The sequence below is a fragment of the Mobula hypostoma genome, chromosome 8 (assembly GCF_963921235.1).
Source record: "Mobula hypostoma chromosome 8, sMobHyp1.1, whole genome shotgun sequence".
Classification (NCBI taxonomy): Eukaryota; Metazoa; Chordata; class Chondrichthyes; order Myliobatiformes; family Myliobatidae; genus Mobula; species Mobula hypostoma.
The window spans coordinates 23,592,490-23,604,518 of record NC_086104.1 but is presented as its reverse complement, the minus strand read 5'-3'; the positions used below and the strand labels follow the sequence as shown (position 1 = coordinate 23,604,518).

Genomic DNA, 12,029 nt, shown 5'->3' with positions numbered 1-12,029 from the left:
CAAATGATCTTTCAGCTTCTTGAGAACAGCCTCTATCTACTTTCAAAGGAGACACAAGAAGCGCTTGGAATGTTTTGGATAGGAGGGTGGAATGAACAGGTTTCCTAGGCTGTAGTTTATTATGAGGGTTTTAAAGGTAAACAGGAGATCCAGAGATACTACCTGAAATGTGACAAGTGAGTTTTAATCTTGCGTACTAGTGACTGCTGATTAAAGCTGCCAATTATCTTCCTGTGGTTACCAGTGAGTACAATTGGCTGGGATCCGGTTCAGTTCCTTGCAATGAGGTCATTGAAAGCAGCAGGCTCAAAGGGGCATAAGACTTACTCTTGCTCCACTTTCATCTTCACACAATTTATTTCCTGAAGCATCTCTTCTAACTTGAGCGGTCTCAGGTAAGGGATTTACATTTCAACAGCATTGTTATGTTTTTACAGTGAGGTGTGGAATGTCCTTGTGAAGTTTTTTTTCCCCAACTCAGCATTGTGGGAATTAGCCTGGAAGAGGATACTGGTGTCGGTCTGCCTGTATTGGCAACCCAACGGGTTCCACAATCTATGGGAATGGGAGAAGTAGGACTAAACCCTATTCTAGCAAACACACATCAAAGTTGCTGGTGAATGCAGCAGGCTAGGCAACATCTCTAGGAAGAGGTACAGTCGACGTTTCGGGTCGAGACCCTTCGTCAAGACTAACTGAAGGAAGAGCTAGTAACCCTATTCTATCTTCTAATACCATGATGGAAGATCTTAACCTGGCCTCAACTCCACTTTCCTGCCTGTTCACCAGAACCTTCTTAAAGAACAGGGTATATCTACTTCTTTGAAATAGAACTCATTCCTGGACTTGGCGAATCTTTACTTTCATTGATAACTATCTCACATTCAATAGGATTTCCAGTTAACCTCTGACAGCGGAGAGTCAGTCAGCTGCACGCTCACCTCTGTGCCAAAAGGCTGTACGTTCAGGTTTACTCCAGAGACCTGAAAATCAAGGCTGCCCTCCAGTATGGTACTTGGACAATGTTAACCACTGCCTCTCCAACAAAACATAAAGCCCTATCTGTTTAGTTAATAAATTGTCCCGTTTCATATTGCTTCTTCTGATAAAAGTATTCACCATTTACCAAATCCCTCCACCAGATGGCACTCTAATCACATGATATGGCCTCTCCTGTGATTTGGCCTCTGCTTGGAAATGCAAGAGTTTAAATTGCATCTTCCAAAGATTGCATAAAAATTTAAATATTCATATAAAGATCAGATAATTTACAGTTCAACAAGTTGTTTGCCTTAATAAAAGATGGCTTGTATCTGTCAAATAAATTGTTCAGTTTCATATTAATGCTTAATTTTGCACATCCCAATTGCAGAGAATCAGGGAGATACTGATTTACTGGCTATGACCTGCCTGCATGAAGTGCAAGAGGTTTAGTTACAAAAGAAAACTGAATAATTAACATTCAAATGCATCCACTCATTACAAACAGAATCAGGATTTAAAAATAGAGATGGCTTTATCACACCTGAATATCCTAAATAGTTTTATTAGGGCTTTAAAGTCAAATGTGAGGACCTGACATATTATCTGATATCACCAGTGAACTTTAATCTTGCATACTAATGACTCAGACCCGGTTCAATCCCCTGCATTGAGGCCTTTCTGGGTCACATAAAGGGAGGAAGGCAGAACAGAAGACCCACCCCAAAACCACTGAAGAGATATTGACAACCTGGAGAATCATATACTCATGGCTCAGTCAGCTATCACAATGTCAAATGAATCTTTCAGGTATTCAAAATTATTCAGAAACATCTGTAAGTTTTGAAAATTTATCAAGAATGTTCCAGCCCAAAAAAATCAGTAAAAAAAATTTAAATCCACTCGAACAACTTATATTAACAAAAAACTAGTATTTATCCTTTGCAATCACAGTTACTCAGTGAAAATAATAGAGAAACATTCCAATCTGTAAATAATGGAGAAGCAATCTAAGCTAAGATGGTGCTGGCGATCAATGGCAACGCTTTGCAGACAGCTCACAAAACTACTAGATATTCCAGTAGATATATTTCTTCTTCTGCACTGTGATCGCTGCAGTCTGCAATTTCCCTTTTAAAAATGTACTTTTGATGTTTTTATGATCTCCTGGAAGATTTGGTGATCCAGACTCTTGAGAGTGCCTGTGCAGCCGGGGAGGTCATCGCTGAGGGTGGATGCTGCATTGCTCCTGATAGCGGAAGACAACCCCATGGTCGGCTCCATTAGGCTGCACCAATTAAAGCGCTGTGCAAGATTAAAATTATGGAGGATGAGAGCAGTGCCGTCTGCCTGCGTGTGACCAGTCTCCCTCTCTTCTTGCCACTACTGTCAGGCAAGAGGTGCAGGAGGCTTGAGACCCACGTCTCCAGGTTCAGCAACAGACTTCACTCGCCTCAGTGTTGAACGGGCTCCGCATTTTCAGGAACTATGCAGTTGGTGTTCCATGTGTTTTGTTCACTTTTTTAAAACTATTTGTGCAATTTGTCCTCTTTTGCAAATTGGCTAAGTGGCCATCTTTGTTTTTGGTAAATTCTATTGTGTTTCTTTGCTTTGTGAGTGCCTGCAAGAAGATGAATCTCAAGCTTGTGTATGATATACTTTGATAATAAATTCGAACTTTGAACTAAGATTCACAAATTCCTCACAAACTACAGTCCGACCCGGCGGTTGCTGTATGCGCTGTTCAGCTTCTACTCCATTTTTATAAGACTTTTAAATATTTCCCTAGTCTGATAAAGTGAACTCCTGACCACAAAATCTACCTCGTTATGATTTTGCACCTTACTGTTAACCTGCACTCTACTTACTCTCTAACTGTTACTGTCTACTCTGCATTGTTATCCTTTTACCTTGTTTTACCTCAATGCACTGTGTGATGATTTGATTTGTATGAACAGTATGCAAGACAAGCTTTTCACTGTACCTCAGTACATGTGACAATAATAAACCATTTGCAATTCTAGTTCCAATGTACAGTGCAGTGCATGTAGCTAGTCTGGTCAACTTTCTATTTACCTGACACATTTCCAATCTGTTCCCATTTGAGCTGATCTTGCCATGAATCAGCTAACGTTTGGTTCCATTGCAAGCTTAACTCAAATCATGCTGTCTTTCCTGGCGACAGTGAGAATAAACTTCATTTCCAAAAAAAAGCTCAGAGCCATGGCTGTAAACATACATTGAAACGTTGGGATGTTTTGTGTTAAGATCTGGTGACATTTCAGGTATTTACCAAGCAGAAAACAGTGCTGCATACAAGACGCAGACTGAACTGATTTCAGTCTCAATTCTGCTATTGAGCCCAGGCAAACCATGTAACACTCTGCTAGTTTATCAGTTATATATTTCGATGTAAATCTAATATTTGTGCAGCATCCTAATTCTTACCCAACCCCTCACCTTATCTACTTCCTGTTAAAATGATGGAAGTCCTTAGTCTGAAATAGCAAAACTACAATGAAAATTTTGGCATGTTATTCAGCCCCGCCCCACCCCACAACTCATATAGCGAAACACAATCAAATATTACCTTGTTACCATTTCCTTTTCTTTGTTGGATGCATGCCCCCCACTGCTTAGAGGACTACTGGCAGTGGACAGGAAGTACAGACGATGGTTCTTAAAATATTGGTCAATTAAAGGAAGAACGACCTGCAAAAATGAAGAACGTTTAGTACGTCCGACAACACAGATAATCACCATTTTTCAATGCTCCTACTTTCTTGCTCTACAGCTTCTGCCTGGCATGCTAAGTAAGCAAAAATTCATCATTGTCTGCAACACTCGCAAAATGCTGGAGGAACTCAGCAGGCCAGGCAGCATCTGTGAGAAAAAGTGCAGTGGACATTTTGGGCCGAGACCCTTCAGCAGGACTGGAAGGGAAGATTTAAACTTCTTCAGGATGGGTAGGCATACCTGGAAGAGACTTAGCAGAGTAGTAATCCAATCGCAAACTAGGGAAAATCTGCAGATGCTGGAAATCCAAGCTACACACACAAAATGCTGGAGGAACTCAGCAGTTTTCATCTACGGAAAAGAGTACAGTCGACATCTCAGTCCGAAATAGATGCTGCCTGGCCTGCTGAGTTCCTCCAGCATTTTGTGTGTGTTGCTTGGATTCCCAGAATCTGCAGATTCTCTCTTACACTGAAACTGTTAACTAATCATGCCAACTAATCTCTATGAGTTACCATACAGCTGACCCTGAGGTGAAATAGATGGATGACATAAAGTTGTTGGTGGTGTAGACAGTGACAAAGCTTATCTAAGGCTATAGCAGGACGGAGATCAGATAGAAAGTTGGGCAGAGAATGGCAGGTGGAATTTATTTCTGACAACTGCAAGATGATGTATTTTTGGAAAACTATTAGGAGTAGAACAAACATAAAAGTTGCTGGTGAACGCAGCAGACCAGGCAGCATCTCTGGGAAGAGGTGCAGTCGACGTTTCAGGCCGAGACCCTTCGTCAGGAGTAGGAGTAGAACAAATGTGGGTCATGGTAGAACACTAAGGAATATTGATAAATAGAGGGAGTTTAAGGTCCATAAATCCCTGAAAGTGGCCACACGGGTTTTTACATTGTTGAAGGTGGCTTATAGCATGCTTGCTGTCAAAGATTGGAACACATAGAATGAAAATAGGGATATTATGTTGCCAAGTATTGATTAGACCAAACTTAACATATATTATGCATCACTGGTCACCATGCAATAGGGAGGAGATTCGCAAGGATGTCAACTAAATTGAAAGTTTTTAGTTATAATGCATATCTTTGTTTATAGAGCACTTTTCATACAGACGATGTAGTTAAAAGGGTTTTACAAAGGGATAAAAGTACAAATATGAAAATAAAAATAAAGATAAATGAAAATAACAGACAAAAAGATTAAAAGCAAGGTTAAATAAGCAGATTTCGAGCTGACGTTTAAAAGGGTCAACTGAGTCTGCATCCCTTATAGTTTTCGATATGGATTTTATTGAATGGTGGAGCAGGCTCAACGGGCCAGATGGTCTACTCCTGCTCCATTTCTTATGTTCTTACGTTCTCACATTTAGGAGCAAATAGCAAAAAAGCTGACCGGCTTTTGAGGGAGAAGTTGACTGACAGCTCGAGCAGGATTATAGAACAAAAATGATTCTGTGATGTGCTCTGGTTCCGAACCATTAATAGCTTTAGAAATAAGTAAGAGAACTTTAAAATAAACTCTAAAAGGTACAGAAAGCCAATGCAGAGTAGCTAGTTGGGGAGTGATACGTTCCCTCATCCTGGTTTTGGATAAAAGTCTAGCAGCAATATTCTGAATGAGTTGAAGTTTGTCAGTAGATTGTTTTGTAAAGTTATTAAGAAGTGGAGAAATTGGACAAGCTGAGCTTGGTTTCCCTGGAACAAAGGAGGCTGAAGGTTGACTTTATTGAGGAATATAAAATTATTAGAGGCATAGCTTGGGTAACGATCATTACCTTTTTCTCATGGTAGAAGTATCAAAATAATAAGAGGGTATAAGATGAAAAGAAGTTGCTTTAAAGATGATTTGTAGGGAACACGTTTTTTCCATGGAGAGCAGTTAATATCTCAAACTCATTGTCAGTGAAGGTTGTGGAATCAGATACAATCAGCTTTAATTTTCTTAAATATCTTACAACTTTACTCCCAAACACACAGTACCTTGGCAAAGAACTTGATTTCCTGCTCATGCACAAATTTTTCCCCTCTACTTGTGCAACAAAGATCTGGAAGTAAGCATAAAGGCAAGTAATGAGATACACACCTACTGTTAACATAAATAAAATAGCAACCGTGGAATTAGAAACATCCTTATATTCAGGTAACAAATGAAAGCCCAGACATTGCAATAAGTATAATAAATAAACAGAACACAGATACAGTACATTCTGGAAGAACTCCACAGGTCAGGCAGCATCCTTCATCAGGACTCAGCCCGAAACATTGACTGTTTATTTCCCTTCATGGATGCTGTCTGACCAACTGAGATCCTCCATCATTTAGTGTGTGTTGCTCAAGAATTTTCAGCATCTTCAGAATCTCCTGTGATGGATATGTACAATTACATATTCTTTTAAAAAATTGGCTCGAGATATATGAAAGCTGATCAGAAATTGCAGTGGTTTCTGTTTTTACAACAATATTATTTTCTTCCATGACAGCAAAAGGGAGGGAAGTTGTGGAAGGAACAGTGATGTATTAAATTTTGTGAAATACTGGTTGACTGTCTGACCAGTTCAAAATGACAATTTAACTCTTTGTGAGCTTACAGCTTGTGGGATGTCTGTCAAAGTAAACACTGTTACTGTCTAAGGTTTGCTGATAGCAGCTGGATTCTTTCTTAGTCCCAGACACCATTAACACGAGGATGTCTTTTAATGACCAACAGTCATTAATCTGTTGGTCACTTTCTTAGTGTCTGTCAAATGGGTTTGATGGGTTCTTTTTGGATTCGAGCTTATTGCTTATATGTAATATAAATGTTCTTTTGTAATTAAAGGAATGTTAAATCCAAAACATTGGTGGAGTGACCATTAAAGTATCTAATTCATTTATAAGGGTCTGCTGAGCACTGTGTTAATGAGTGTACTGTAACAATGAGTTGTTTGAATGAAAGAAACCAGGCTGAGTTAATGGTGTGAGAACAAATGATCAAAGAGTTTGTCTATCTCTATGTGTCTCTCTTCACTTGTTGAACTCGTATTTATTGGGGTGCTTTTCTTTTGGTTCTTTGGACTTCACTTAGACTGGGGAATCGCGATCAGTGCCTGGGACGCAGGGGTGGTTTCAGCAGTGAGTCAGAATTTGGGGTTCCCCTAAAAACAGCAACAATCAAGTGGTGACTAAGAACCATGAGCCCTGAAATCTTAGTGACTTACTAAATAGCATTTTGTGTGGTTTATTGGTGCTTTCTATTTTTATGATAATAAATTAGGCTTAAGTTACTTTGTTGCGCTTGTACGCTTATTACCACATCTCCTGGGCACTCGAATTGCTTGGGTCTGATCAACCCAGCCCATTGCAGGAACATGACGTGTAACAGGGTACTCAGCCAGTTTAAAGAATGCACACTTTGATGCTGCATGGCATTGTCCTTCCAATCTCTGAGGAGTCTGATCTCCAGGTGAGATGAAAACGTACTTGCATTTGGATGGATAGGTCCTGCAGCAACCCAATGTTGCGTCTCAGATTGCAGATAATTTATATTTTGGGACAATAAACAATCAGCAGAGGGTTGTAGACTCCGTAAGCTCCACCATGGTCAACATTGAGGACGTCTTCAAAAGAAGGTACTTCAAGAAAATATCATACATCATTAAGGACCTTCTCCATCTGAGACATGCCCTCTTCTCATTATCAGAGAGGAGATATCGGAGGCTGAAGAAAATTACTGAACATATTAAGAACAGCTTTCTCCTCTCCACCACCAGATTTCTGAATGGTACATGAACTTCTGAATTCTACCTCACTATATTTGCTCTTTTTCTTTGCATTACATGCAGTACTGTGTAAAAGTCTTATACACATGTAAAAGTTCTGTAAAGCAAAGATGCTTTCATAATAAGGAAATGAAAAGTTTCTAAATATCTAAGACATTACCATAAAAAGCAGTAAACAGTAAAAAAATACCTATATCAAATCAATACAGCATGACCTCCTTTGCCTTTAAACTGCATCAATTCTCTTAGCAACACACACAAAGTGCTGGAGGAACTCATCAGGCCAGGCAGCATCTATGGAAAAAGGTACAGTCGATGTTTCGGGCTGAAACGTTGACTGTACTTTTTTCCATTGATGTTGTCTGTCCTGTGAGTTCTTCCAGCATTCTGTGTGTGTTGCTCAGAGGTCCAACATCTGCAGATTTCCTCTTGTTTGTCAATTCTCTTAGGTACACTATCGTGCAGTTTTGTAAGAAAATGGGCTGGTAGGTTGTGCCAAGCTCTTGGGGAACTTGTCACAGTTCTTCTGCAGACTTTGGCTGTCTTGCTTGCTTCTGTCTCTCCAGGTAATCCTAGACAGCCTCGATGATGTTGAGATCAGGGCTGTCTTTTGCACATATGTCATCTGTTGGGTGAGGTCTTTCATTGATTCTGTTGTGTTTCTTCCATTTACTGTAAACGCTTGCAGGAAAATAAATCTCATGGTTGTATATGGTGACTTATTTGCACTTCGACAATAAATTTACTTCGTACTTCGTTTTTCTCTGTCATTATTATTGATGCTTTTTATTCTCATTTTCAAATTTGGTGAAACATTTGAATTTAATTTCCCAGCCACAACAGTAGGATTTGAATTTGCTCTAGGATCAACTGTCCAACATCTGGACATTGTTGTATCAACTTAACCATACTGTCCAGATGCCCTAATATTCTGCACATAGGCTTCGTCTGACTAGCTCTCTACAATAGACACCATTCGGCCAACTGAGCTATTACAGAACCTAAAAAATAGTTGCACATATGGGAATGACAAGCAAAAAAATCAACATGAAAGCATTTGAATTTTCATTCAAATTGATACACAGTGTGGTAGGGCCAAGTCTTGATTACCCTTGTTTATTGGCCCAGAGGGCCATGTCTAAGGACATTGATGAGTCAGCCATATTTGCTTGGTTCAGGAGTGACACAAACTGGGGAAGGATAGAAGATTTTCCCTGTTGAAGGGTATGGTGGAAGAACTCAGCAAGTCAGGCAGCATCTATGGACAGGAATAAAGGGTCCATATTTTGGGTTGAGACCCTTCATCAGGACTGGAAAGGAAACCGGAAGAAGCCAGAATAAGACGGTGTGGGAAGGGGAAGTGTACAAGCTGGAAGGTGATAGGTGGAAAAGGTATTGGGCCGAAGAACAAGGAATCTGATAGGAGAGGAGGGTGGATCATGGAAGAAAGGGAAGGAGGAGGAGCACCAGAGGGAGGTGATAGGCAGGTAAGGTGAAGAGAAGAGGTATGAGGGGTACCAGAATTGGGGATGGACAAAGAGATTTTAAAATATGACATTAAGTATCTGAGTAGTTTAGTTAAGTAACTGGATTTAAATTCCCCAGCCACTCTTGTGAATTCCAAAACGTTCAAGTCAGTCCAGGAGCCTAATTATTTACATGGTAACATAACCATGACACTACCATTCCCATTTGGAATCTGATACGTTTATAACATGTAAAAGTGCACTTTACCAAACTGCAGGATGTACTCATGAGCCTGGTCAACATATTTGATCAGTTGCTGAAGGAAGCTGTAGGCAAATCTCTTTTCAATAGAGGGTGTATCCAGTTCCATGTCTTTTAAACCCCTGTGGCATAAAATGACTTCAGTTAGAAAATATCTTCTTTGTACAGTAAGCAGTCACCTAAAATGTTCACCTCCTGTGTGGAAGAAATATTTACTTCAAAGGAAGCAGTGAAACTAATTATCTGTGTCTTGGCAGGAATTAATATCAAAAAAATAGAATGTAGCTTAAAGGAGAACAGTGCTGTAACATTGCTACAGATAAATAATATGCCCACCTGGCTGGCTGGCTGGCTGGCTGGCTGGCTCTGTCTCTGTCTGTCTGTCTGTCTGTCTCTCTCTCTCTCTCTCTCTCTCTCTCTCTCTCTCATGTTTCCTCAACTCCAATCTCATCCCCACCCCTGTAATCTGACTTCAAAACTCTCCCCACGTTTATGGTTATGACCTAGAGGACTAAAACTATCTGTGTACTGGCCTTTGACCCTAGAGTCACCAGCCCCAACAGCTGATCCTCTCCTCAACACACACTGCCTCACTATCGACCTCCCAGATTTCTGGCTGGCATCTACCCATCGATCATGAAGCCTGGCTGATCACCCAAGCAGAAATCAGGACAGACAGCCCAAAGGTCAGTCAAGGATGAAATATGATGCCAAAGACATGGACAGTCTGGCTTTGTTGCAGAGACAGAGAATCACTGAATTCAGAAGGAAACTGATGAAGCTGACTGAGTAACATATTTATTCCAAATACTTAGTGAGGTGAAATTTTCTCTCACTTAGATGTTCTCCAAGCAGGTTAGAGACAGTGGAGGGATCAGCTAGATTTACAAGCACAAATTTTACAACTGCCATCCATTAAGGTGTTGAACTTGGAGATTTTTTTAAAGTATATTTTTAATTGTAATGTTGTTTTGGTAGTGATGCTTCGCACATGAATTATGGCTGATACTATAGCCTTCTTTGTGCTACTTATCATACCTTGAGACTGCATAGCCATTGATCTGCAGAAACTTGAGAATCTCCTGTGCTTTCTCCCGATCTTTGGCTTTCTCTTTGGCTGTCAGTGTGTCATATGGCACCAACAAAGGGTGGTTTCCTCCTCCTTCGTGAAAAGCAAGGAGCAAACAGATCACAAATCACAGACGCTCTCGAACAATCTTTCACTCTTCCTAAAACTTTCTGCCTTCCCAACATTTCCCATTTGCACAACAACTCAGTGAAGGTAAAACAATAAATCTGCCATGTGCTCTGTAGCCCTGTGCACTTGTGTTTATTAACTGTTGTCTTAATCAGAGTCGTTAAGCCCTTGTGCTTTCTGTTTAATCTTGTCAAGTTTATTTTGACTGGCATGGGTTTTCTGCATACTGTGATTATTTAGAGCAGACTCCTGATTAGCGCTGATTGTGGGGTCCTTGTGTGTTTTGAGAATAATTTGGCTCCTGGTGTCACTCAGTCAAACCACTGATGCTCTTTTCAAATTCTGATGAATAAACTCCTATTTCTGTCTCAACATGGGAGTTTGTCATTCCTCTGCACCTAAGTTCAGTCGTCTGTGAGCACACACCACGACAAAATCATAGAATAAGAAAAGCAAAAGCCCAGCCATTTGGGAAATATGCTTTCAGACTGCTAAGCCTAACATGGCTGTGCAAATCTTACATTGTGAGTGTCTTGGGTAAGGGTGCTCCCTGGAGAGAGGTGCCACAGAGGAGTGGATGATAGGAATAGCATAACAACAAAGGTAGTGTATACACAGAGACAAAAAAAGATAAAACAAGTGTCCTTTCAAGGAAAATTAGACTTATACTCTATGATATTCTGGCTATTTCTCTGTTGACATTGCAAAGTTGAATATTTCAGTAACTATTTCTTAGGATTGTTTCCTTTTGATCAAGGTTCTTTGGTTAAATTATGTGAGGTGACAAAGCAATCTTTCCATAAGTTCAAAACCTGCCACAACCTGAGAGATCAGATTTAATTTGAAGCTGCAAATTTTTCATTTCAATGTCAAAATGCATAAGACAAACTCAGCACTCTGTCACAGATTTTTAACAAGCCACCGTTTACTTTAGATGCTTCTTTAAAATAATCAGGGTAAGATCTTAGTCATTAAAATCCTTTTTGAATCCAGTAAGTTGACAGTGATCTACTAATACAGCAAATTACCTTTAACCTCCAATTCGATTTTCTTTTTCTTTGCCCAGATATTGTGGTAGTTTTCAGCCAGCAGTTCCGCCATCGCCTGCAGAAAATCGCAAAGGAACGTTGGCAGATGCCACGACTTTAAACAGAAAACATGCCTTGGGAGGCAGAGATTAAAATATTAGTTATTTACTAACCAGAGTCATTCACCCAAAATGTGAGTATTGCCTCGTTCTTGTAAAAAATTGTGTATAATTCATATTGTTTTTGTAAAAGCTGCTTCTCTGATGCTAAGTACCAGTCATGCTGTTGCAAATATGTTTTCCATTGCATCTCTGTGTTGGATAAGACCTGATCATTCTTAGTATCTTAACTTTCGTATGATTGTGTTTTTATATGGTTCCCTGCATACATTTGTTCAGTGTGTTTTTCGTGATTGCATTTACTTTTGTAGCACCTTGCTTGCAGTTGTGGTTATCGCATTATTAGAATAGGGGCTATCTTATTGGTTCATTCAAGCAATTGGATCTAAATGGAATGTTCGAGGTTCAAAATACATTTATTATTAAGGTTTGTATGCTATATACAACCTTGAGACTCATTGTCCTACAGGC

At 39.8% G+C, this 12,029-nt stretch overlaps 1 protein-coding gene across 1 annotated transcript in view; it reads right to left on the bottom strand.

Annotated features, from left to right (window-relative positions):
* The window catches only part of ryr2a (ryanodine receptor 2a (cardiac)), an 801,439-nt gene that overhangs the window by 203,525 nt on the left and 585,885 nt on the right, over window positions 1–12,029 (bottom strand). Inside the window, exons 56-60 of the mRNA XM_063055593.1 lie at window positions 11,440–11,515; window positions 10,252–10,375; window positions 9,220–9,335; window positions 5,708–5,772; window positions 3,572–3,693 (exon numbers count right to left, since the gene is read on the bottom strand). Of these exons, the coding sequence (XP_062911663.1) occupies window positions 3,572–3,693; window positions 5,708–5,772; window positions 9,220–9,335; window positions 10,252–10,375; window positions 11,440–11,515 (503 nt within the window). The remainder of the gene's footprint in view (window positions 1–3,571; window positions 3,694–5,707; window positions 5,773–9,219; window positions 9,336–10,251; window positions 10,376–11,439; window positions 11,516–12,029) is intronic.